The sequence below is a fragment of the Gymnoscopelus microlampas genome (assembly GCF_963454915.1).
Source record: "Gymnoscopelus microlampas genome assembly, chromosome: 4".
In the NCBI taxonomy this organism is placed as follows: domain Eukaryota; kingdom Metazoa; phylum Chordata; class Actinopteri; order Myctophiformes; family Myctophidae; genus Gymnoscopelus; species Gymnoscopelus microlampas.
In genome coordinates this window covers 21491924-21518419 of record NC_139941.1, presented here as the reverse complement: position 1 = coordinate 21518419, position 26496 = coordinate 21491924, and the positions used below count along the sequence as shown (strand labels likewise).

The window sequence follows — 26496 nt, the reverse complement described above, 5'->3', positions numbered from 1 at the left end:
ACATAGGCTATATGCGACGCGTTGTGAGCTTGTAGATCTGCTATTTTCAATTTTTTTAGTACTTTTACTTTTGGTACTTTAAGTACATTTTGATGCCATACTTTTGTGCTTTTACTCAAGAAAATTTAGAATTCTGGACTTTTACTTGTAACAGAGTATTTCTATATTGCAGTATTGGTACTTTTACTTAGGTGTTTCCCTGTCTTCTATGGTGCTTCCTCCTATGGTGCTTCCCTGTCTTCTATGGTGCTTCCATAGCGTGCTTTGGTGAATAAACACACCTTTTGGTTGATCTTACCATGCCTCTGTACTGATTTCCAGCTGCTATTTGGGCCAGCCTCAAGACGACCACGGACCACCAGAGATCGACCCTCCTTGCTACTTGCTATTAGCACTCATCCTGGGCATAGAAGTAGAACTGTGGAATAACGTCCTTTATGATATATATTATAACTAGAGTTTCGGGGGGCTACGCCCCCCTCAACCCCAGCCGCGCACGGGGCCCAGCCGTGTGTATATTGGGGGACCCAAATCGCCGGAGTAAAACTGTGGAAAAGTTTTTTTGAAAAAGGAAAAAATTTGAAGAAATAATATTTGTTATGTTTCAGGGGGTCCACATGGGGTCCGCGGACCCCCTGATGGTCCACTGACCCCCTGTGGAGTGTTGGGACGCGCGGGGACACCCCTGGAACATTGTTTTTTTTTTTCATGAAGGTGGTTGCTTGTTTCTGGCGCTGGCTGTGCAAACCTGGCAACCCAGCGCATGCTGCCGCACAAACGTGGCAACCCAGCGCATGCTGCCGCACGTTACACCAGAAATGGTGCCTGGAGAAAATGGTGACCAAAAAAAAAGTTTGGAAAAAAAGGGAAAAACCCCCGCAGCGGCTGCGTGCTGTTGTGGTGATGAGGTCGTGCGCACGGTAAACGGTACGAAGCTGGCTCCCCTTCCGTTTTGTCCGACATTTGGTGAGTAGAATTAATTATGTTGCGCGGTGGAAAAGGTGTTGTGAGCAGTGAGATGTCCCCTACGCGAGGCGTAAATTCAGCGCGGCCGGCGTGGCGAGTCAGTTGGCGACATGTGGTCTGGCGGTGCGTTGTTTAGTCGATAACAGAGCTGTGGGGTGTGGACACCGAGGGTGCGGAAGTTGGTCGCCATTTATATAGTTAGATTGGTTAAGGTCCCCTCAAGTACAGTGTTACCCGTTTTGAATCCCAAAAACAATTGCCTACTCAAAGCGAAACAGTGATGCATACAGTGATGCTTGTATAGTGGAACTTCTTGGCCTCAATCACAAAACCCATCTAACCCCTGCTCATTTTGCTAGGATTGGATGGCTTAGGGTTGAGGACAGAGTACAGCAACTTGTTATGGGCCTGGTCTTCAAGATACACCACAACATTGGGATCCCCCTGTATTTGTCAAAATACTTCCAAAACGTTAATGAAGTCCACGATCATAACACCAGAGGCAGCTCCACGAATCATGTTCAACCCAGATTTGGCACAACAAAGGGAATGAACTCGTTCTCATGCTATTCATCAAAATGTGGAATGCCCTACCAAAAGGAGTAAAGGAGTGTAAACTCACTTTCAAAACTGCCCTAAAGATACACCTTCAGGAGGCTGCAATTCGAAAATGGTCCCTGTCTAAGTCTTAACCTAACCCCTTTAACCCCTTGAACCCCTGCATCCATATTCTGGGGGGAACATTAGCCCAAAATAGCAGATAACACAGGTCTGTTTAGTATATAGGGTTTAAGTGGTTAACAGTCATGATACATGTAGTGTTTCAACTCCATCAAAAAGATATCTGAGAACTTTTGTTCCCTTGGCAGTTGATTTTTTTTAACAAGCTTCAGAGATTGAGCTGATGGACATGATCAACTTTATTGATTGCTTGAGGGCAATTAGTACAGCTGAAAGTTCTAAAAAGCTGAAAGGATAACTGATAACTGAAGGATCCAAAGGCTTGTTTTTATCCCTGTAATCATTTTAACTAAGATGTTGTTTTGGACAGTTGTTCTCCCCCTTGCGTCAATATCACCATAAGGTACATTTGGGTGTCCTCACCACAATCACTCAAATATCATGAAAATGTAACAAAATAATGAAACTCTGAGGTCTTATTATGAATGGCCAAACATTTACACACTTATCAGTACAATGATGAGTCTCTGGAAATGTGTTTCCTTCATTTTATACAGATCTGTAACATTGGATGTATATGGTTTTGGCATGTCCCACACACCACTCTGCTAACTACAGTGTGTCTAATAAGTGGTACATTTTTTTATTTTTATTTTTATTTTTACATAGTTTGATTGTCCACAACACCTTATTTGATAAAACAAGTCATTTTGATCTTAAATCATATGATATAGTCTGTTTTTATAATCATATTGAACATTTTTTGTGTGTCCCTGACATTGCTGTCCATCCTGTCATTTGGGGGTAAACTGGCCCTTTAAGAAACTTACTTAAGTTTAAGTTCCCTTGTTGTCTTCTTCCTGTCTTACTTCAATGGAGGCTGAAGCTGTGGCAAGTTGCCAGTAAATATTTACACTTATATATATTGTATTTTTCATAGTTTATGTGTGTAGTTGTATGTTGTCAAGCTTAGCATGTCCACTCTGTCATACTGAAATATCAATGAATATAAAAACTTTTCTGAAATTTGAAATATATCTGTTAAAAAGTATAGAGTCACCTTGCTAACTGAGCTAAGTTGCTAACAGAAGGTCCAGCATGTGCCAATTAAATCCTAAAACTGACCCAAAAGTTCCACCCTGTCCTTGTCCACCCTATGGGTTTTTCCTGACAGGGTGGACATATTTTACTGTTGACATATATTACAGTTAATTCATAAAAAGTGTGGGAGCTTGACCAACATGCATTTCTAACTGTACAACATCCACTTAATACAATGAGTAAAAAGTTAAATGGAAAATCACAGTTTAAAAAAAAAAAAAAAAGCTAAGTCCCAAATGTACCTTATGGTGATATTGAACTGTATATTCATGACAATTACAGTAATAACAAAGTAACACAGTATAGATTTTCATCATGAACTTCCTGAAATGCTTGAAAGCATGCTGGAATAGGGAAAGGCATTGTAGCAGTAGCCCCATTTTTCCTCACGGATCTGAGGCTGAATTTGTGGCCACATGATTCACATGCAGCCATACTGTGTGTGTGTGTGTGTGTGTGTGTGTGTGTGTGTGTGTGTGTGTGTGTGTGTGTGTGTGTGTGTGTGTGTGTGTGTGTGTGTGTGTGTGTGTGTGTGTGTGTGTGTGTGTGTGTGTGTGTGTGTGTGTGTGTGTGTGTGCGTGCGTGCGTGCGTGCGTGCGTGCGTGCGTGCGTGCGTGCGTGCGCGTGTGTGTTGATTTATGATGTGGTCATCCCAGATGGACAGTGAGGGAAGAAGTAAATGAAAAAATGTACTTAGTTACTTTCCTTCGGAATCCAAATGGATTGAGCACTAAATTCTGACAATAGCAGAATTTAGGTAGTCCTTGAATGCAGAGGTATGATTGATTTGCAAATTAATAAATTATTATTACTCTCCGCCAGGAGAGTATTGTTATCACTGCGTTTTCACTTTCTAAACATGACACACCGATTGGTCAAGCCTCACGTGACACGTGAAATACTGTGATCTGATTGGCTAGTGACGCCACCGGGCCTATATATACATGGCATCACTCTGACAGTGTCTCCGCCACTGTCAGAGTGAGGTAAGACGGGAACCATGAAATGGCTGCATGGCTGATACATAATTGGCAGATAGGACAGATAGGACATTTATATAGACAGGAGGGATATGACATAGGACACTTATACAGACAGGAGGGATAGGACACTCACACAGACAGAACGGAAGAGGACACTTACCCAGACAGGTTGGATAGGACACTTACTTATACAAGAGGGATAGCGACCTATAAATACATGTGTCACTGTGATAAGCCAGATTCCAATACCGAAAATCCGGCCACTAGCTCACTCCCAGACCTTCGAACCGGAAGTAGTCAAGTAGTCGCGGTCCAATTGTTCCTATCTGTCTTATTGGACAGATAGGACAGATAGGACACTTATATAGACAGGAGGGATATGACACTTACATAGACAGGACGGATAGGACAGGAGGGATAGGACACTTACACAGAATGAACGGAAGAGGACACTTACCCAGACAGGATGGATAGGACACTTACATATACAAGAGGGATAGCGACCTTCGCGACCTTCGAACCAACACAAGTCTTCTGGCGGAGAGTTGTGCTCCGAGGAGCACTTTTTCTAGTTATTATTGTTATCACATATGTAAATTGAGTTCTAGAAGTGATAGCCACTTTATGACTTGCTCTTCTACTTGTGTGAATAATGTGATACGTTTTTATTTATTTTACCTTGACACTATTTTAATCACAATGTTTAGATAGATAGATAGATAGATAGATAGATAGATAGATAGATAGATAGATAGATAGATAGATAGATACTGTAGATCAGGGGTCTTCAACCTTTTCACAGATAGATAGAGATAGACAGATAGATAGATAGATAGATTGATAAAGTCAAACCAAATTGAATCCTACAATTCCTACAATTCCAAGTGCTTGTCAGTGAGGGAGTCCCCAGTTCAAATGATTCTTTTTAGAGGGTCCCCCAGTTCAAATATGATTATTTTGAGGGGTCACGGCCTGAAAAGGCTGAGAAGTTGAACTATATAGTGTTAAATAAATTGATAAAATGACGTAATCTATTCTTGAGACTAACAATCCACCTTCCTTGGTGTGGGACAGTCCCGTGGGAGACTGATACCGCCCATGGGCTGCATCATCATCAGCATCATCACCATCATCATCATCATCCGGACGGAATGCGTGGAGCGGGCGAATAAAGCCTGAGGACCGAGGAGAGCAAAGTCAAACACAGTCCGATCAGCGACAATTGACTCTAGTCCAGACTCCAGAACATTTGGCAAAGTTTGGCTATAGAGGGATATCGATCGGGATTCGGGAATTGAACGACATTTGTTCGGTAAGACCTGTTTCTACTTCTATTATGGTTTGCTTGTGGTCGATAACGGATCAATAGCCTCTTTAGCGGAGCGGAGCGGAACTTATTTGGATATCAGTGGGATCGGATCATCATTAATGTGGTAATGTTTTATATAGGTTAGTGTTAGTTCGGCTAACATACATCAGCTAATGTATCGCTTTTTGTAATTGCAGATGCACAATCATGTACGGCGTTCACTCATCAGTTCTGGGCACCTCGATGTAAATAAAATTGTCTAGTTTGTCCAAAATGTAAAAAAATAAAATATTAGAAAAATGGTCTTACATAAAGTAAAGTATACATGATTTTAGAATATGCTTAAACATTCGACAATTAAGGTCTAATATTTCTACAATTGCTACAAATTGCTACAAAACCTGTATATCCAGTCATTTTGGGGCAGCATCAGGAAGGATCAAATTAAGTCTGATAATGATGTACCGTGCATGTTCACATCATGTATACTTTACATTAGCCTACTTAACCATTTTTTATGTGACTAGTTTAGTTTCACTTTCAGCTTTTTTTTTTTTTAATTTCATCTTGTTCAAATTGTATCAAAAATAAGGCAAACATCTTTTAGATGTTTTGATGACTGGGGGATCAGATGTATCCTATTTGTGAATTTAAAGTCACCTTTATTAGAAAATGAGAGCACAAGTGACATCTGAACTGAAGGACATGCTGAAGTCCATTGACTTGTCTTGAACACCGCATGAGAACTTTCCCTAAGATCCCACAGACATCAGTCAGTGAGTGGATGAACCCATCATTGAATGAGATCAAAGAAAAAACTCTTGGCAACAAAAAATAACCAAACATTCTTTGGATGCTTCATTATTAAAATTGTTTTTCTTTTGGAGATAAGGAAATAACACATTGATATAATTGCAGTAAAGGAGTAGTCTCCTGTGACACTGCTATTCACAGCGTGTGTGGGTGTGTGAAAGGGAGAAACTGATAAGAGACCTGTGTGTGTGTGTGTGTGTGTGTGTGTGTGTGTGTGTGTGTGTGTGTGTGTGTGTGTGTGTGTGTGTGTGTGTGTGTGTGTGTGTGTGTGTGTGTGTGTGTGCGCGTGCGTGCGTGCGTGCATGCGTGCGTGTGTGTGCACTCGCCTGTGTGTTTGTTTTTGTGAGTGTGAGTTGTCCATCCAGTGCCAGAACTTGACTAACCCTGCACTGCATCACTGGCTGACATATCAGGGAGGTACAGTGTTGGGTTAGACTTACGTCTTGTCTTAGCCATTTTTCTGGGAATTCCACTCCAGAGCATGTAACATGACGTGAGTTTTTCAACCCTACACTGATGCTGTGTCTGAGGTTGTTCAAAGCAGGGAGGAAGTAATTAGCATTAATTATCTTCATTCTTTACAGTGTGGTCAGTCAGTGGGCTTTGTGAGTCTGGCTCAAGCCTTGGGGGTGTTCAGACTGATTTCTGTGACTCAGGGGATCAGGCATACTAGGGACAGACAGCCAGTCAACCAATACTGTAGGTCAGAGCAGTGTAGATTGAACAGAGGCTTGCAGTGTACTGCATACACTTTCTGTGTGTGAAATATGAGAGAATGATGGAGTCAAATTACTTGACAATGACTGAGTGACTATTTGGTGACATGCTGGAGTTTTTAGAATGGCTGCTGTCCACAAGTGCATCTGAATGACTTTTCTTCCTCATCCATCCTTACATCTAGTGTATATGACTGAACAAGGCAACTAATTGTATGACCTTCAGTTGGATCTCATTCCATGTACCACTACCTTCCCACTTCCCTCCCTGTCTCTGTATTCCTGTGAGAATGGGATGATTCAACAGTACGACGGAGCATAACTTAAGCATCACTCTTCGTCCCTTCTCTGTCCTCCCTGTTCTGTTTGCCTGATGTACAGTATGCTCTCTTTCATTTGCTCCTATTGTTCCACACGGTTCATTATCTCCTCCAGTTTCTGCTATTTGTGCCTGATGTCATCACCTGCTCCTTCCACACCCCTCTTGTGGTCCTCTCTCTGAGTCTCCAGTTAGTTCTATAGCTGCTTTCAGTGTTCCTAATGGAGGGTGCAGGCCTTCGACCAACGTGTAGAATGATAATCAAAGGGCTACAATGCAGCTCTCTGTTCTGAGAGGTTCTGCAATGAGGGATTGTGGACGGCCCCAGTGGGCCAAGGATAAGGCCTGTCAAGCAGCTTACCATACCTATTGAGGTTATATTTAATAACTTCATAGCTAAACATATTACCTGCATGTTTTGTTTTTTCTACTGCGTCATACACGCTTCAAGCGATAAGCCTTTCATTGGTAGAGGTGATCAAAAGTCAGGGGAGAAGCAGTATTATACTATTCTCAATTACTCAAACTAATTCATAACAGCATTATGGGGTTCAGGTTATATGAAGTACTGATTGTTGCCAAAGAAAACCATATTGTAGTGGTTAATTCGTAGTACTTTGTTTATTCAAACTTTGTAGTTAAAAAAAAACGGTTGTACCATGTCACTACAACAAAGTTAAATTAGGATTAAGAATGCCAAAAGTGTTTCTTGTGCCAGCTCCTTCTAATGACTGCCCAGTGTCCACACACTTTTCAACAGAGAGTGAGAGAGTGAGTCAATGCACAGACATCAAAAGGAACATCAGTTGACTCCAGCAGCGAAGCGAAGAGAGACAGGATAGAAATTGGAGTGATATTTGAAGGAAAAATCGGAACTAAACATGTATACGCTGTAGCCACATTTCTACTGACCCCTCTGCAAATTCAGCCAATTCAGGCCTCATGCCAATGGCGAACCCTGGACTTGACATTCTGACCATGTTACTGGAAGTGAGAAGAATGTCTCACTACCAACCTATACTAACTCAGCACGGCATCATCATCGCACATTCTTCATAATGTTCTGTTGAACTCATCATCAGAAGAGAGTCGAGGATCAGGGGCACTCAAAGCCAATTCCATTCATTATGTGCAGCTGCACAACAACACTGGAAGTGAATAATGTTAGGGAGTTACCCATTACAAAAGTTCAAAGATATGGAGAAAATACACATGTGGAGAAAGTGGGAAGTGTGTGTGTAGTGTGTGCGTGCGCGCAGACTATATTGTGTGCACATGCAGGTGTTTGTATATCTGTCTATTGGCATTATCCTCCACACATGTGTTGTGATTTAAATTGAAGCCACAACGTTGATGCTGACTCACAGTCTAGCTCTAGTTCTCTCCCACATTGCTGTTGTTTTCGTGTGTTCCAGTCATGTTTGACCTACTAAGAAACCCACAGCAATTCAGCACCTCCCCAGGGAGCCACTGACACGCGTTCACACAGAAATACAGTCAAAAGCCACCAATGGGTGGGACAGACAGACCTAATGCCCTGTAGGAAATTAGTTAAACTGCATGTTGTATAAAAATAAAAGAACAGCTGAGTGCACAAGAAATCCCCTTTGTACCATGCCGACAGTTTCCCCACCGCCTGTATGTACGTTGGTTTATATAATATAAATTCCTGTGTCTATCTTGTAAGACAGACCACAAATGCAGCTAAAATTGAGGCAAACTGGATGGTGGGGCTGTCAAAAAGCTGCTGATAATCCTGTGGTGGTCATGGTGGCGCCCCAGAAGGGCCCCTGTGTGACGGATACCACAGACTTTAGAATGGGTGGGATAAACATATGTTAATGTCTGATGTGTTTGAGCGTGCGCGCGCGTGTGCGCGGATATATATATGTTCGTCAACGTCAAGGGCACTGGACATAAAACTGACAGTGCTGCAGCAGGAAACACATGTTTTCAGCTGACAGGGGTGGAGAGAGGGGCGACGGAACACAGCTCAACAGCTGCACAAAGGAAAAAAAAAAGGAAAAACGAAACAGAACGGCGGCTGTTATTGATCAGCTGCCTGTGAGGTTCAGTTAGGGGGTCGAAACAACATACAGTGAGTGACAGATCGTTCCTCTGCCTGACCGAGAAAGTTTCCCAGACGTCTGTGTTCATTACGGTGAGTGTGTGTGCATGTGTGCGTGTATGCGTGTTTTAATGGTGAAATCCTATAAGGCCACCACTGTTAAAGCTCGGGGAGGGCCTTGTTCCTGAAACAATGAACATAGTGAACTGTGTGTAGCTTTGTTGCCATGGAGCGTAGACTACCTCTACGTTCCTGAGCTCTGCATGTGTGTACATGTGTGCCTGTGTGTGCCTGTGTGTGTGTGTGTGTGTGTGTGTGTGTGTGTGTGTGTGTGTGTGTGTGTGTGTGTGTGTGTGTGTGTGTGTGTGTGTGTATGCATGCCAATGTCTGCCAACAAAGCAGTTTTCTTTTTTACACCACTGATATATCAAAACACTACAGTGTTTTCTGTCAGCTCAGTCACCCACAGGGGAGTGAGTCAGTGGAGAAGCAGCAGTGTGTAAAAAGGTGTCTAACAACACAAGCGTGTATGTGCAGCACCTCATGTATGCAATTGTGTGTTGGGTGTCTGTGTATCAAAAAAGGTCTTACGCAGGTTTGCATGCGACTTAGTCCTCTTCTGGCTCTACTGAGGCCATTCACAGCCGTCAGACAGTTTTTTTGTGTTCTGCTTTCTCTAACTCTTTCCCGTTTTCTCTTGTAGTCTTCCCTTTTCCACCTCTTTTCCTTCCTTTTCCATTACCCCCCACCCCACCCCCCATCCCACCCAGACCTCAGTTTATGACTCACGGTTACTCACACTTGAGTGAGGAGGGAACGGGGCTTATCTTCCACGTTTCTCATCTCCACTGGTCCGTGTCCAGACAAAGTAGGGAGTCAGTCTAAAACCAAAATGGCCTTTTTAACTGAAAAGTCAAAGAGGAATCCAATTATAATTCTTTGCCCTGGGCTTTCCTCGATTTTACCCTCTCCTTTTATTGAGTCATTTTATCCATTCACATCTGTTGCATACTGTAGCAAGATTGTGTAGAAATGTTATGTCTGCTGTGGTTTCTGTTCAGTTGTCCAGATTGTGGACACTTTTTTTGTTATGGCTTGGCCTTCATTGTGGTGGCCAGTGTTTAATTTTTCAGAAAGTCTCCTCCCAACTTTCTCCCTGTGGTAAAGAGATAGTGTAAATATGATAAAGAGGCCAGATATATCATGCAGGGGCAGTGCAATTCCATCCACTGCACAAATGATCATAATATCAGTGCATTGTTCCACTCTTGTAACAAAAAGTGCTATAGATAGACAGCTAGTAACCAATTTGTCTCAGCCTGTAACCTGTGTGTGCTTCACTGCATGAGAGGTCCTTTGTTTAGCATCTTCAAACATCCTCCAAACATAAACACAAATGTACTCGCATGAACGATCCAATCCTTATCCTTATGACTCCTTATCTGCTGCTTCAGGAAAAGGAAATCAACGCAACTTCAGTGAACTTGAAATGACTCTGTTTCCCACTAGTGCCCCATATTATCCACCCTTTCCTCCCTCGTGGTTCCTCCTGCTCAAGGGAAGAGTTGGGCTAAGGTGGGATTCAGGAAGGAAGGGAAACAGTGTAGCATTGGTGTCCCCTGTTGGTCTTTTCCTTGTAGAGTAGCTTATGTCCTTAGTATGGATGACAGATTTACAATAGAACATTTCCATTGTCTGAAAAACCTCCAGGAAATGTCCTTGGGTTGTATTATTTCAGGCATTCGTGTTAAATGGCAGTGCTTTATAAAAAATGTTATTGGACTTAAGAATTTTGACTTCATTGTCACTTGTTTGTTTTATTTCATTCCATGCAGATATAAAAGTCCTCATGGCCAGAACATTGGTGCTTTTGATATTGCTCTCTGCTCTCTGCTGCTGCCTAGCAGACAATGTAAGTACTACACCCACTCAACTGGGATATTGGTGTTTAGAATAGTTAGCTGTCTGCTCACCTGCAACTTGCTTGTACATATTAATAACACAGAATATCAGTAGTATTTGACACCAACGTGGCCTTGTCTAAAATATCTGCCTTCCCTTCCAGGTCGAGCTCAAACGTGCCAAGAGAGGAACACGCTTTTTCAGAGGTGAGATTGGGCTGCTGCCACCCAGACGGACGCTTGTGATTATACGTGTCCACAAGGCAACCTCACCCTCTTTTGACACCGCTTGTGAGCTCCATCACTATTTTTTGTCTTCATTAACACCACCACCATCACCATAATTAGATTGTCTCTGTTGTCTGTCATGTGTCTTGTCTCCACTCTCTTGTGGCCCCTCAACGCTTTCTTGCATGTTCCTCCTTTTACATGTGATAATGATTGCCTTTCCGTGTTTGTGTTTTTGATGACTGTAGTCTAAATGTGTCTTATTTGTCCATCTGTCTTTGTCCCGTGTGTGAATATTTGTGTACCTGTAGCGTATTGTGAGGATAGTCAGACATCAGCCATGCGTAGTTATGGGGACACGTGGCTGAGATGGAAGGGACTGCGTGTGGAGTACTGCTTCTGTGAAAAGTGGGGGAGAGAACGCTGTCATTTTGTGCCTGTTATCAGTGAGTGGACACACACACACACACACACACACACACACACACACACACACACACACACACACACACACGCACACACGTGTGTGTGCGAACGCACGCACGCTCATGCAATCACACCAAGCAGCTGACCTGATGAGCAGTTCCATTTGTCTTTTAACTGTTAGATTTTTGTTTGTGTGTGGTCTCTAGTCCCAATGAACAGAACTTTGATTTTGCTGTCTGTGTTTGATACTGTAATACTCTTCCTACATGTTTTTCTGTCTACTATATCTGTCTGTCAGTCATGGCTAATTTGTAGTATCTCGTATGACATATTGGCATACGAGATACTACAAGCGACCCTGTCATATGGCAAGCGACGCAGTCATACAGCAAAATATAAATTAGGCCTCAGTCTGTCAATTATTCTTTCTGTCGATTTCTCCGTCACCTGACAGAAAATATTTTCTTACTTTATGTTATCGATTGTCTTTGTTGGATTTTCTTCCACGTTTGTCTTCAAAGTATTCCTCTTGGACGCCGTTGGGATGTCAGGGAGTGGGTGTAGTTTAGTCTGGGACTGTTTAGAGTCCTCTCATCACGGCTCATTCGCAGCTCATACGCATTCACCCCCTATTGACTAAGTCCATGAGGCATTACAGACCCCTCCCTCTGACAAATTACAACCACATTTCAGTCTGCCAAACATGAACCGCCTGTGAGACCAGAACGCCAGCAGTGATTAGGGTGTTATGTGACCTTAAGGAATTATTAAACAATAAAAACAATTGCGGATTGGTGATGTTGCTGCAGTTTTATAACAACTGAAAAAAACACGGTTTTAATTAACCTTACATGACATGATGTCTTGAAGGTCAAATTAATGGAGGCTTTCTAAAACACTTGTGGTTTATTAGGGTACATCTATATTGGCTAATAAAATAGGAATTAAATCATACCCACAAAGTAAACAAATGCCTCACTGTGTGTCTCCCACAGATTGTGACGTTTCAATGTGCTATAATGGAGGAACGTGTAAGAAGGCAGAGTACTCTGCAGACTACCTATGCCAGTGTCCCACAGGCTTCACTGGGACTCGGTGTGAGATTAGTAAGTAATCAACAAGCATATTACAGTGCTTGATTCTTTTGCTAAAAGTATGACTTGTGTTTAGCTTAAATTGTCATGCATATTGGACTCTGTGTGAGTGACTAATGTCAGACTTCACATAAAGTGGAAACATAACTTGGAAAGTTGGCAATTATGTAAAGTGATTCTGATCGTAATTATGGTTGTTGCACATCTGGTTTGCTGTGCAATAACCTACAGTATACTGCCCTTCCTCTTGATATAAACTATGCCCCACGCTCTGTGTCTAATTTTGACTCTGCAATCCTGGCATCATCCATCTCCATAGTACGGTTAAGTGTGACAAGACCCTAATTAGAATTTCCCTTCCATGACCTTGTTAGCGGCTATAGTTAGGGCTAACAGACTTGTTGTGTGACTCATAGCCATCATCAGACTTGTGGTCTGGATGGAAAAGAGAAAGGATAATAAACTAGGGAAAGAAAATGAATTGTTGGCATATGAGAGTTTTTGTTTCTGTGGGCTCCTTTCTTTTTGGGCCGTCGGTCACTCCACCCTCTCAACGACACAAGAAGTGACTGAAAATGTGTCCTCATGGTCAAATTATTTCAAATAAAGAATAATGAGTTTGGAGATGCCAGACCCAGATTATCCAATATGATTATTACAGTTAGGTCATTGCTTAAAACCACAAATTGCTCAAACTATTGTGCAACTATGAGAAAAAGACAAAGTAAAAAATAAATTGAACTCTGAATCCTTTTAACATAGTTTTCAGTGACTCAAATATTGACTTAATTTAAAAATCTACACTGGTGTTTATCACCGTATAAGTCCTGGCCAGTGCCATATCTCAAATCCAATGTCTACTTTATGAACTGAAGTATAACTTGTGTCTTTCCCCATAGACACCAATGAGAAGTGCATTGCAGGACGCGGTGTAGGCTACCGGGGCACATGGAGTATCAGCCACACAGGAGCGGAGTGCATCAACTGGAACTCTACATCTCTGAGAGGGAGGAAGTTTACAGCTAAGAGACCTGACGCCAGCAGCCTAGGACTGAGCAATCACAACTTCTGCCGGTATGTAGCGCCAACCTATCAGCTTTGATACATCATATAGCTAGAGATTTTTCTGATGAAAAACAAATTATGGCTTCTTCTCACTGTCAACCTTGTTTCGTCTTAACTTTCAGAAACCCAGACAATGACACTACTCCATGGTGCTACGTCTACAAAAACACTCAGGTCGAATGGCAGTTCTGTACCTTGCCCAAGTGTCCAGAAGGTAGTGCTATACGCTGTTTCACATTTTGTGATTTTGTTTTTAAATGCAGTCCCCCTTACACCCTTACGCCCCTGCCCTATTGCCCCTGCCCTATTGCGTCTGACAGCAAAATGCATTGCATAGACATCTCCCTCTGTCATGTGACGTAACCTCTATCTTTCTGTGCGTGTTTCTGTGCAGATAAGAACCGAGAGTGCATGCAGGGCTCTGGCCAGTCCTACAGAGGCACCACAGCTGTCACTAAGATTGGCACTCGCTGTCTTCCCTGGGATTCCCCCCTCATCAGACGCAACAACTTCTACAACGCATGGAAACCTAACGCCCTGGAAGTGGGGCTGGGCAGCCATAGCTTTTGCAGGTAAACACACAATTGTATATTTTATATGAATAGAAAATGAACACTGACTTGCTCTCTCTCTCTCTCTCTCTCTCTCTCGCTCTCTCTCACTCTCTCTTTCACGCACGCACGCACGCACGCACGCACGCACGCACGCACGCACGCATGCACGCGCGCACGCGCACACACACACACACACACACACACACACACACACACATTACTCTCTCTCTCTCTCTCTCTCTCTCGCACACACACACACAAACACACACATGCACACACACACACACACACACACACACACACACACACACACACACACACACACACACACACACACACACACTCTCACACACACACTGTGGGACACTGATCAAGGCCAAGACACAGATAGGCAGGGTACAAGCCCAATGAAGGGTTTTTATTCAACCTCTTGGCTCAGAGAGCTCTTGTTATTACGTTATTTGGCAAACTTAAATCATAATAGGGAAAACAACATAAATTCCTCCCAGGTCTGGGGACATTTTCCATTCACATTCACATTTGGTGTTTAAAGCTCGATCCATCAGGTTGCCTATGAAAATAAAAGAGACATTCTTTTAGTTCTCAAATTCACACACAAAGTCATTTAACGGTGTAGGGAATTTAATGTGGAATCTCACTCACCGCCCGAAAGCACCTGTCCAGTCACCAGGAGAGCCAGTGGAGAATGAGGCAGAGTGGCTGCGCTTTTAAATGTTTGTGGGCCACACCTAACTGGCCAGCGCAGGTGTGCGGAGTTGGGGCTGATTCATGATGAGGACAGGTAGGTACCGCCCCTCTATGACGTGTCCCAGGCTGCGCTGCTGTCTGTCTGGCCTCTCTCTGCCTCTCTCCCACTGCTTCTCCCTGGTGAGGTGCTTACCTGTCGGGCGGCGCCCTAGTGAGACTCCACATATCCCCCCCCTAAGCCCACCGCCTGTGCCGGGGGCTTCATTTCCTTCCTCCTCATACATCCTGGACAGGGCGTCTGCGTGCGGGATGTCCTTTCCAGGCCGGTGCTCCACCCTAAAGTTGTAGTCCTGGAGTTCCAAGAACCAGCGCGTCACCCTCGCGTTCCTGTCCTTGTTTGTCGCCATCCACTTCAATGGTGCGTGATCTGTAATGAGAGTGAAAGTGCGTCCCCATAGATAGTAGCGGAGGTGGTGTATGGCCCACTTCACCGCCAAACACTCTTTTTCAACTGTTGCATAGTTTTTCTCGTGGTCTAACAGCTTCCTGCTCACATACGTCACTGGGTGTTCCTCGCCATCGATGACCTGGGCGAGGACCGCTCCAAGCCCGGTGCCGGACGCGTCCGTGTGCAGGAGGAACGGCTGGCTGAAGTCGGGGGCCTTTAACACCGGCTCCTCACAGAGTGCGCTCTTCAGCCGCTGAAACGCCGTCTCCGTTTCGTCCGTCCAGGTTACGTGGTGCGGTAGTTTCTGCCTGGTTAACTCATACAGCGGGGCTGCAACAGTAGAGTAATTGTTAATAAACTTCTGATAATATGATATTAGTCCGAGAAACGACTTTACTTGTTTTTTCGTAGTGGGACGGGGCCAGTCCCGGACGCGCTCCACCTTGCGCGTCTGTGGCTTCACACAGCCCCGGCCAATCGTGTAGCCGAGGTAGTCGGTCTCGGTCAGCCCGAGACGGCACTTCTTGGCGTTGGCGGTCAGCCCGGCGCGTCTGAGGGCCTCGATTACTGCGTCTAGGTGCTGTAGGTGTCGGCCCCAGTCGCAGCTGTGTACGACGATGTCGTCCAGGTAGGCTGCGGCGTAGGCGCGGTGCGGCCGCAGGATTCGGTCCATGAGCCGCTGGAACGTGGCGGGGGCCCCGTGTACGCCGAACGGCAGCACCGTGTACTGGTAGAGGCCCTCGGGTGTGGAGAAGGCCGTCTTTGCTTTGGCCCGGTCCGTCAGTGGTACCTGCCAGTACCCCTTGGTCAGGTCGAGGGTGCTGACGAACCGGGCCGGGCCGAGGCGCTCGATGAGCTCATCGACGCGCGGCATCGGATAGGCGTCGAACGTGGAAACGTCATTCAGCTTCCTGAAATCGTTGCAGAACCGCAGGGAGCCGTCTGGCTTGGGGACGATAACGATGGGGCTGGACCAGGGGCTGTACGACTCCTCGATGACGCCGAGCTCCAACATCTTGGCCACCTCTTCTTTAATCGCCACCCGTCTAGCTTCTGGAATCCGGTAGGGCCGTTGGCGCACCACTTTCCCTGGCGTGGTGCGTATGTCATGCCGTATGGCGTTCGTCCGTCCAGGCAGGTCGGAGAACACGTCTCGGCTCCGTCCCAGCAGCTCCTTGACGTCCTGGCTCTGCGCGGGGGAGAGGTCCTCTCCGAGGGGAACCGGGGGCAGGCTCGGCGGGGCGGACGTGGCGAGTAGGGCGGGTAGGGACAGCGGCGGCGTGGCGTTCCACTTCTTCAATATGTTGATGTGGTATATCTGGTGGCCCTTCCTCCGGCCGGGCTGTGCCACCTTATAGTCGACGGGCCCCATCTTCTCGACCACCTCATACGGCCCTTGCCATTTGGCGAGGAATTTGCACTCGCTGCTGGGAACGAGGACCAACACCTTCTCCCCCACCTGGAGCTCACGGAGAGTGGCGCCCCGGTTGTACGTGCGCGCCTGGTCCCGCTGCGCCTGCTCCATATGCTCACGCACCAGGGGCCAGATCGCCTTGGCCCTGGCCTGGAGGCGCTCAATGTGGTCCACGACGCTGCGGTGGGGGGAGGGTTGACTCTCCCAGGTCTCCTTGGCGATGTCGAGCAATCCACGGGGTCTCCTGCCGTACACCAGTTCGAAGGGGGAGAACCCCGTGGACGCCTGCGGCACTTCCCTGATGGCAAACAGTACAAAAGGGATCAACTGGTCCCAGTCTTTCCCATCAACAGTGGTTAGTTTTTTCAACATTTTCTTTAGTGTCTGATTAAATCTCTCCACGAGACCGTCAGTCTGAGGGTGATATACAGAGGTGCGTATACGTTTCACTTTTAGCCATTTGTACAGCAGCGTCATAACCCTCGACATAAAACACGTGCCTTGATCAGTAAGGACCTCCTCGGCTATCCCCACCCGGCTAAACATCATCATAAGTTCGTGGGCCACGGCTTTGGCCGAGGCGGTCCGTAGGGGAATGGCCTCTGGATATCGAGTGGCATAATCAAGAATTACCAGAATGTAGCGGTGTCCGCGGCCGGACTTTGGCAGCGGGCCCACGATGTCCATGGCGAGACGTGAGAATGGCGTGCTGATGATGGGTAGCGGGACCAGTGGGTTGTGGAACGTGGGTCTGGGGGCGGACTTCTGACACTCCGGGCAGCCCTTGCAAAAATCTTCCACGGCCCGCTTAACACCGGGCCAGTAGAAGCGGGCTAGAATGCGCTCGTGTGTCTTTTTCACCCCCAGGTGAGCACCCAACTGGTGCGTGTGTGCTAGGTACAGGACTCGTGACACATATGATTTAGGCACAAGCAGTTGTTCTAACGTTTCCCCCCCCTCGTCTATCACTCCTCTATACAATAGTCCATTTTTAACAAGAAAGTACGGGGGCTTTAGTGTACTCACCCCGTCACATTTCTTCCCATCAATGGCGGCGACACTCTGACGCGCCATCTCCAGCGTGGGATCACACCACTGGGCGGTGGCGTACTCCCCCCCCCTCGGGGTTTCGGGCGACTCGGGCCTGGGGAATTCGGCGAACGGGTCGGGGTCGCTCGCCGCAGTCGAGACGGCGCGGCCTGGCGGAGAATGGACCTCCTCTTCTCCTGCGCTCGCCTCCTCGTCGTCCGCTGCTGGGGCGCCTGGAGCCTCTTCTGGCGAGGCGCCGCTCTCGGAGCCGGGGGAGGTGGGCCGAAACGCCGGGCAGGCGTGTAGTGGAGCTGGGGGTCCGCTGCGCTCTGCGCGGCGGCGTCGTCGGTGGGGCGGCTTCTTTTGCAGGCCGGGCTTCCAGTACCGCTCGAATAGGACGCAGTCCACGCCGATCAACAGCGGCACGGGGAGGTTCGGCACCACCCCCGCTGGCACCACGGCGTCTCCCCGTGGTGTCTGGACCCGCAGCTGCGTCACCGGGTAGTGGCGGACGTCGCCGTGTACACACGACACGGGCACGGTGGCGGTGGAGAGGCGGCCTGCCAGGTCGGCGCGGACCAGGGTGACGGCGCTGCCCGAGTCGAGGAGCGCGTGGGCGTCAGCGCCGTCTATCTTCACCGGCAGTCGGGCGTGGCGTCGAGGTCCAGTACCGGTGTGCAGGCAGGGGCGAGCCGGGTCGGAGCTGGCGGCGGTTCCCATTGACACGTCGCGGTCTCGGTCGGGGCAGGACCAGGAAATGTGGTCGGCTTGGCCACATACATAGCAGCGTCTCTGCTGGGCGCCCCGGCCGGGGCCCTCGGCGACGGCCGCGTCGGTGCGGTTGGTGGACGGCGGTGGCGGCTGGGCCCTCCGGCGGTCACGGCTGGGTTTTTCGTCTGGCGCCGTCTTGGGTGCGTCAGCGCGCGTGGACCTCATCATCTCAACGCTGACTTGGTGATTTTCCAACAGAGCTACGAGGGCCTCCAGTGAGGTTGGGCTCACCTGCGAGGCGTAGCGGCGTGCGTCGGGCGGCAAGGATCGGATGCATCTGTCAATGACGATTCGGTCGATTATGGGTGGCTCTCCTCCACTCGTCAGCCAGCTGTGCGTGGTGCGTAACAGGCTCGCTATTTGGGGCCGAGGTGGCTGGGCCGGCTGGTAGGCCCAGTGGTGGAACCGCTGCGCCCGGGCGGGCAGGCTGTAGCCCTGGCTGGCCAATATCGCTTCTTTTAGCTTACGATAGTCTCTGGCATCTGCCATGGTCAGGTCGCGACAGACCCGCTGTGATTCGCCCGTCAGGAAAGGCGCCAGGAGCGAGGCCCACTCTGCTGCCGGCCATCTCTCCCTGGCTGCGGTCCGCTCGAATACCTCAAGATAAGCTTCTATGTCGTCGTCTGGTGACAATTTAGTGAGCACCTCCCGCGGTGCGCGAGTCGTAGAAACATCTCTGGAGATGCGGTCGATTAATTTTTGTACCGCTGCCTGTAAGTCAGTTTGGCTTTTCAGAAGCGCAGTTAAAGCGGTAGAGTGCTCCATGCTGTGGCTTCTTGACGTAGATCAGTGTACCCGTATTCTCCACCATATGTGGGACACTGATCAAGGCCAAGACACAGATAGGCAGGGTACAAGCCCAATGAAGGGTTTTTATTCAACCTCTTGGCTCAGAGAGCTCTTGTTATTACGTTATTTGGCAAACTTAAATCATAATAGGGAAAACAACATAAATTCCTCCCAGGTCTGGGGACATTTTCCATTCACATTCACATTTGGTGTTTAAAGCTCGATCCATCAGGTTGCCTATGAAAATAAAAGAGACATTCTTTTAGTTCTCAAATTCACACACAAAGTCATTTAACGGTGTAGGGAATTTAATGTGGAATCTCACTCACCGCCCGAAAGCACCTGTCCAGTCACCAGGAGAGCCAGTGGAGAATGAGGCAGAGTGGCTGCGCTTTTAAATGTTTGTGGGCCACACCTAACTGGCCAGCGCAGGTGTGCGGAGTTGGGGCTGATTCATGATGAGGACAGGTAGGTACCGCCCCTCTATGACGTGTCCCAGGCTGCGCTGCTGTCTGTCTGGCCTCTCTCTGCCTCTCTCCCACTGCTTCTCCCTGGTGAGGTGCTTACCTGTCGGGCGGCGCCCTAGTGAGACTCCACAACACACACACACACACACACACACACACACACACACACACACACACACACACACACACACACACACACACACACACACACACACACACATACACACACACACACAATCAAGTGCTTCCCCAAGCATGACGCACAACCTAAACAACAAACTTAATCCCCACTCCCATTTCTTCATCCCCCAGGAACCCAGATGGTGACGCGACTCCCTGGTGTTACGTCTACAAGAACATGAGGCTGAACTGGGAGCAGTGCAATATCAAGAAATGCTGTGAGTATCCTCATGTTCATGACCAGAATGCTGAATTCAATTCAATGACAATTCTTTGGCATGACTTTCAAAAAAGAATAATGTTGCCAAAACAGTATGCCAATGTCACTAAAATATTATAAGGATATGAAGGCAATAGAGATAAATTGACTTACTAACATAGAAAATACATAGAAATGATCAAATGAACTAACTGTGTTACAAAACTATTTTACAAAATTATGTCAGATGTGGAATGAATTAAAAAATCTTTCTTTTTCAGCGAGGCGTCCAATCATCATTACCACTCTGGGCCCTCGAGGCCCACTGGGCCCCCGGGGACCCATCACTAACAATAATAATAGAGGTAGTGCACGTTAACATCTTCAACTTTAATCACATATTTATATCCATTTGTACCGTTTATGTTTATTTCGTTTTTCCATGATTTCCTATGACATTGCCACTGATTGGAAATGTCATACACTGTGTGGTTCTCAAACATTTTCATGTCAAGAACACCCAAATGAATCTGTATTTGGTCACTGACCCCCATATGAAAAGGTTCTGTGACAGGGACCGCCATAAGAGAAGATTTGTGTTTTCACTTTTTTTTTAAAGCATTGTTTGAATTTAGCCAATCTACAAGCTCACAGCGGGTCGCAATGCGACGTGTAGTGAGCTTGTAAATAGGCTATTATTCAAAAGTATGAAAGAGGGTTGCTGCATTTGTTCCTCATTTTGTTGGGGACCCCCTCAGGCACCCCCTGTCATATACACAGTAAAGATGTCCATTCCAGTCTGTTCTCTTTTGTTCTAACCACCATCAGTGGTGTAAAGTAACTAAGTACTTTTACTTAAGTACTGTACTTAAGTACAATTTTTAGGTACTTTTACTTTACTGGAGTAATTCAAATTTTCAGCACTTTTACTTCTACTCCACTACATCTCAGAGACTTTTACTCCCACAATTATTTGAAAACTTTAGTTACTAATTACTTTCCATACACAAATTATTACATTATATAAAACATACATTAAAGGTAGGGTAAGTGATTTTCTTTGGTTAAAATAAGTGTTAAATAGCTCTATATTCTGATAGTACTCATTGCTATAGAGTGTTTGTTCAGTAAAAGGAGTCTCCTTGTCTCTCCAGCTCTTTACAAAACAGAAAATGCATTTTCGTTTCAGTTTCAGTTTAATTTCCAACTTTATCCAATCAGGATAGAGAACTCAATCAGGATATAGATTAAACAAGTGAAATTGGAAGTGAGGACACTGAGAAATGAGCAGGCAAAATTGGAACTGGAACACTATCAAAAATGAAGCTTAAAAACGGGTACTTTCTCCTGATTGGCTGAGATTTTGACACCTACCGGAAAATGTATTTTCTGTTTATTAAAGAGCAGGGAGACTCCTGTTACTGAACAAACACTCTATAGCAATGATTACTATCAGAATATAGTGCCTTAAACTTTTAACAAAGTACTTTTTGTTTTAACCAAAAAATATCACTTACCCTGACTTTAACCACTTAAGCCCTATTTTATACATAGGCTATTTGAAAATAGCCGATCTACAAGCTCACAACGCGTCGCATCGAGACGCGTTGTGAGCTTGTAGATCTGCTATTTTCTAATATTTTAGTACTTTTACTTTTGGAACTTTAAGTACATTTGGATGCCAATACTTTTGTACTTTAACTCAAGTCAATTTTGAATTCTGGACTTTTACTTGTAACAGAGTACTTCTATATTGCAGTATTGGTACTTTTTCTTAAGTAAAGAATTTGAGTACTTTTTCCACCACTGGTTCTAACCACCTTACTACAACCTCTGCAGCGACATGTGGCCAGCGTTTAGACAACTCTCTGAGTCGCCCCTCCTTCCGCATGTTTGGAGGCCAGGAGAGTGACATCACCGAACAGCCATGGCAGGCGGCCATCAACGCCTACAGGCCCCGGCACAAGGCATACGCTCTGCTGTGCGGTGGCATCCTCATTGACTCCTGCTGGGTCTTAACAGCCGCACACTGCTTTGAGGAGAAGTAGGTATCACACACACTCAACCATCAACACATCCACACACTGAAGCTAACATGTTTCCCATTAACCCATTCAATCCGGGAACGCATCTTTGTCACATTAGATTTCTTTGGCTATTCAAAAATCTTAAAATGACACAAATGATGCTTTCCCGGTCTTAAAGGGTTGCTGTACATAAACAATTAAACAAATGTATTCCATGTTCATTTCAGGAATGAAGCATCACAACTGCAGGTCATTCTGGGCAGAACATTCCGCAAGCAGAACTCAAGTAGCGAGCAGATCTTTGAGGTTGAGAAGTTATGGCTCCATGAGAATTTTGATTCAGACACCTTTGACAATGACATTGGTGAGTAAAACATTAACAAGGAACCTATATTTTGCACCACCGAACCAGTTGTGCCGTATGCTTTAAGCTTGTCAAATCTTAAATCAATCGCTTTGACCTTATCCCACATTCTCTACAATGTGTTTCTCCGTTAATGGGTTTGCCTTCCCTTTTCCCTTTCTAGCCCTTCTGAAGTTGAAGAGTGACATTGGCCTGTGTGCGGTGAACTCTCCAGAGGTTTTGCCTGCATGTCTACCTGAGGCAGGGCTCGTGCTGCCCGATTGGACCGAGTGTGAGATCTCTGGATATGGGAAAGCTACAGAGTGTATGGAACCATTGCATTATTTTATTTTTTATTTTGTGGCATGCATAAGCATGATTATATTAGATTTTAGTTTTTTTTCATAAACTTTTGGAACTTTTGTCCTGTATTTGACAAGCATTTTGTCATTTTATATTTATCTGTTACTATTAACTATTAATAAGAGCAACAACCCTAGCCAGATGTGGCATTTGCAGCACCCTCTGGTGGACAGATTAACTTACCGGTAAATACAGACAGACAGCCTCATTACAATAGTTTTGCACTCGCCACTTCTCAGCAGTTCAACTAATAATCATAATCAAGTTTCATACACGAAATGTAGCTCAAAGTACTTTCCATGTGGCACTAAAAACAACATCTAAACAGCATACATGTTAGTGAAACCAAATCAAATTTAACATCTGCTCTCTCCACAGTCTCACCAGAGTACTCAGAGCGCATCAAGAGAGGTTTTGTTCGCTTGTGGCCCCAGGAGCGTTGTATCCCAGAAGTGTTGTCTGGACGCCTCGTTACCCCCAACATGCTGTGTGCAGGGGACACCCGGGAAAAGGATGATGCCTGCAAGGTGACCAGAACTCATATTTAACAAGCCAGGGGTTCCTGTTTGTTTGCATGTACAAATGAAGTTCTAACCGTGACTTTCTCTCTCACTGATCATGTGCAGGGCGACTCTGGTGGTCCTCTTGTCTGTCCAAAGGATGGCAAGATGACTCTGATGGGAGTGATCAGCTGGGGCGACGGCTGTGGCAAGAAGGGCAAGCCAGGGGTGTATACCCGAGTCACCCGCTACATTGACTGGATAAACGGCAAAAGGAGGGCACACCATGACATCTAGATCGAGAGAGAGAGTGATGCCGTGTGGGATGAACATACCCCATACATATCACACAAAACACAACAAATACAGGTTGAACACAGACGGACAGAGTGAAACCATGTGATTCTGAATCTGTTCCAAGAACCTGCTTAGCTGTTGTTTAAACATCCATTGACTAAGTGGATGCATCTCACATCAGATGAAGCTTTGAAACCTCTTCTACAGAGTCACAGAAGAGGGGGGCCTCAGTCATACGTATGTTTTCATATGTTTGCCCCTCTGGTTTGCTAGGTCATTGCCTAAGGATGCGACTGTACATTTGGACAGGAACCTAGATATGCTATGCTTCCTCACAACTGACACTCCTCCTCCTGTGCCATCTAGACGGGTCTATTGATATGTATTGTTCTTTTTACACACATGAATCTCATCTGTGATTCATTTGCCTAAGTGACACACAGCTTGGAGAGTAGATTATCAGTGTACTGTAGGTTCATTTAAAGAACCAGCAGGGAAAAATAGACATGTCTAAAATGTAATGTGTGTTAGATGTGGATTTACAGCATTAGCGATAGGAATCTGTACCTGTGGTGCCATCTGTTCTTCACCAGTGGCAGGCGACACAGACTCATTCCAAATTTCTTCATATTAGTTTGGTGGAATGGAGATTTTCTTTTAGGTCAGTATAGCAAATCCCCAAAGGGCTTATATATTTTCTTTAAAGAACATATTGTGTCAGGCTTTTGTTAGAAAATCACTCTGTCTTGTTGTCCTGTAGACAACAAGACAAAAGGACAAGACTGTGGTTCTGTCATGTTAAACATAAGACTATCTGCTGGTTCAGAGTCAATGGAGATTACACACTGCAAAATCCTGAGTGTTAATTTATAAAAGAAAACGATCCATAAAGGGTCAACTCTTATACACTCTCAGAGCTGAATTAATACTCAGGATTTTGCAGTGCACCTTCCATGCACTTAAACTCACTGTGGTCCCTCTCTGTCCTCTGGTAGATGTGAATAGTTCTGACAGCTGTAGGGAGAAAACCATGGAGCACATTCATTCTAGCCTGCTACAGTATGCCCTGCCCTTTCAGATCCACTACAAGGGCAAAGGGAGAGTATGAGTCACCTTTTTCTTTTTTCAGTTTTGTGTGATGCTCATTCGACAGTGCACCACTTAACACCTGGGTTGAGCCCAGGCAGTGAGGTTTATATTGTTTCAATGTTGATTTTAAAGATTTATCCATTTGTAACTCAGAGATTATAGAAATGTAACCAAATGGACCCTTTCGTGTGCCTTTTGGTTACAGCTGTACACTCTCTCAGATAAATTAACAGAGGATTTTACTGTGTACTACAACAAAATGCTTGTTGAGTGTAAATCCAGCCTCCATTGTTGTATACTTCCGTTTCAATGCTTCACCTTTTCTTGGGTTACAGGTGATTGATGTTTTGTATTCAGTCAATATTTATGTGTATTTTGTATGATTTTGTAGCAACTTGAATGTGTGATACAATGTATTTAGTTTATTAATTTATTGTTATTGCTATATTAACCACATTTCATAAATGTACCTTATTTTTAATAAATTATGTTTGGAATGAATGTCTATGTTTAAGTTTGTTCCAAGTCATTTAAGTATTCCTTTTTATATCATTCAAAACAATTCAGAATCCCAGTCCCTCCACCCACACTCACACCCAGCTCAGGCCTTAAAGGTTGTCGAATATAAATCATATAAATGATGTATTTTATCATGTGCTACATCAGAAGTCCTACAATGCTGAAGCCTAGATACCAATATCCTTAAACACTTGAGTAGTTGTTGTAGTAATTGAGTAATTACTACAACAACTACATGACATGACTTATACCTCCCTAAGTGGAATGCTATCCCCTCTCTGTGTATAGCACTCGCTCACTATTCCCAAAAAAGACCCTGATTTTCTTTTTGCCATTGAAAAAAATATTAATTGATAAGAAAAGTGAATGTCTATGCTGAGGGGGTCTCTGGTTATCTCAATGCATGAGGCCCAATGATGATTAAGTTCAGAGAAAGCCTAGTAATTTCTGCAGTTCTTTTAGATCATGTACATGGGTAGGTTTGCCATAAATGACAGTACAATAGAAATAAAAACAATTTCCCACAGTTGCTACTGAACTTTAAAGGATTGTTTCCATTTGCATAAACTGGTTACTAATATATTGGATTGGCCACACCAAAACACCACAAGCAACCTCATAAAATGTTTAATTGTAGGAGGAACTGTTAAATCCTTGACCATCTGGATTATTACAGCCTAGGCCTGAAATAGTGACATTGGAAAGTGAAGACAAAAACGTATCAACTATTATAGGCTACTAAATGAATTTCTCCACTTTCTCCAAATAAAACTGTCAAATTAGATTATCCCACCTGCTGCACACCCATAAGACTACACCAGGAGCAGCACAATATCTCCCTCTAGTGGCTAAACACGATTACTATTACACAGAATAAAATAAGGAATGCCAAACATTTCCCACTGCTGCTGCTAGAAGCTTTGGATGACCTTCCTCCCCCGAAACTTCTTCTGAGGCCCGGCCTAGGGCCAGCAACCTGGGTCCTTGAAGACCCCGATCCTCATGAACAATTTTGGCGTCTTGGTCTTGTTGAGATGAAGATCGTCCCTCAGCCTCTGTCCCATGGGGTACAGTCTCTGGGAGGACTGCTGAGACACAATGGAACACAAGGCAGCATTCAGTGAACTTC

General features: G+C 45.3%; 2 protein-coding genes across 5 annotated transcripts; one reads left to right on the top strand and one right to left on the bottom strand.

Annotated features, from left to right (window-relative positions):
• Positions 1-4892: 4892 nt before the first annotated feature.
• plat (plasminogen activator, tissue) lies at positions 4893-25345 on the top strand. 4 transcript variants are annotated; one of them, XM_084055651.1, is made up of 15 exons: positions 4893-5043; positions 10792-10868; positions 11022-11064; positions 11397-11531; positions 12507-12617; positions 13505-13679; positions 13793-13884; positions 14065-14242; positions 20163-20248; positions 20511-20594; positions 22069-22273; positions 22484-22620; positions 22784-22924; positions 23341-23489; positions 23589-25345. In XM_084055651.1, the coding sequence occupies exons 2-15, from the start codon at positions 10806-10808 to the stop codon at positions 23757-23759; spliced, it is 1770 nt and encodes a 589-aa protein (XP_083911777.1). In that variant the 5' UTR covers positions 4893-5043; positions 10792-10805; the 3' UTR covers positions 23760-25345. The 4 variants fall into 4 exon arrangements, with proteins under 4 accessions (XP_083911777.1, XP_083911775.1, XP_083911776.1 ...); XM_084055649.1 differs by having other exon boundaries at positions 11022-11148; XM_084055650.1 differs by lacking the exon at positions 4893-5043 and adding an exon at positions 8861-9049 and having other exon boundaries at positions 11022-11148.
• Positions 14729-19967, bottom strand: LOC311043193 (uncharacterized protein). The gene is made up of 3 exons (XM_084054375.1): positions 19713-19967; positions 14888-19620; positions 14729-14795 (listed from the first exon to the last, which is right to left on the bottom strand). The coding sequence occupies exon 2, from the start codon at positions 19357-19359 to the stop codon at positions 14974-14976; it is 4386 nt and encodes a 1461-aa protein (XP_083910501.1). The 5' UTR covers positions 19360-19620; positions 19713-19967; the 3' UTR covers positions 14729-14795; positions 14888-14973.
• Positions 25346-26496: the final 1151 nt, after the last annotated feature.

Bases quoted from the DNA above. Each gene is read 5' to 3' on its own strand.
- plat (XM_084055649.1), top strand. From the start codon at position 10,806: ATGGCCAGAACATTGGTGCTTTTGATATTGCTCTCTGCTCTCTGCTGC. The intron at 11,532-12,506 runs GTGAGTGGACAC...TGTCTCCCACAG, and splicing joins TCATTTTGTGCCTGTTATCA to ATTGTGACGTTTCAATGTGC. The intron at 22,621-22,783 runs GTGAGTAAAACA...TTCCCTTTCTAG, and splicing joins CACCTTTGACAATGACATTG to CCCTTCTGAAGTTGAAGAGT.
- LOC311043193 (XM_084054375.1), bottom strand. From the start codon at position 19,359: ATGGAGCACTCTACCGCTTTAACTGCGCTTCTGAAAAGCCAAACTGAC.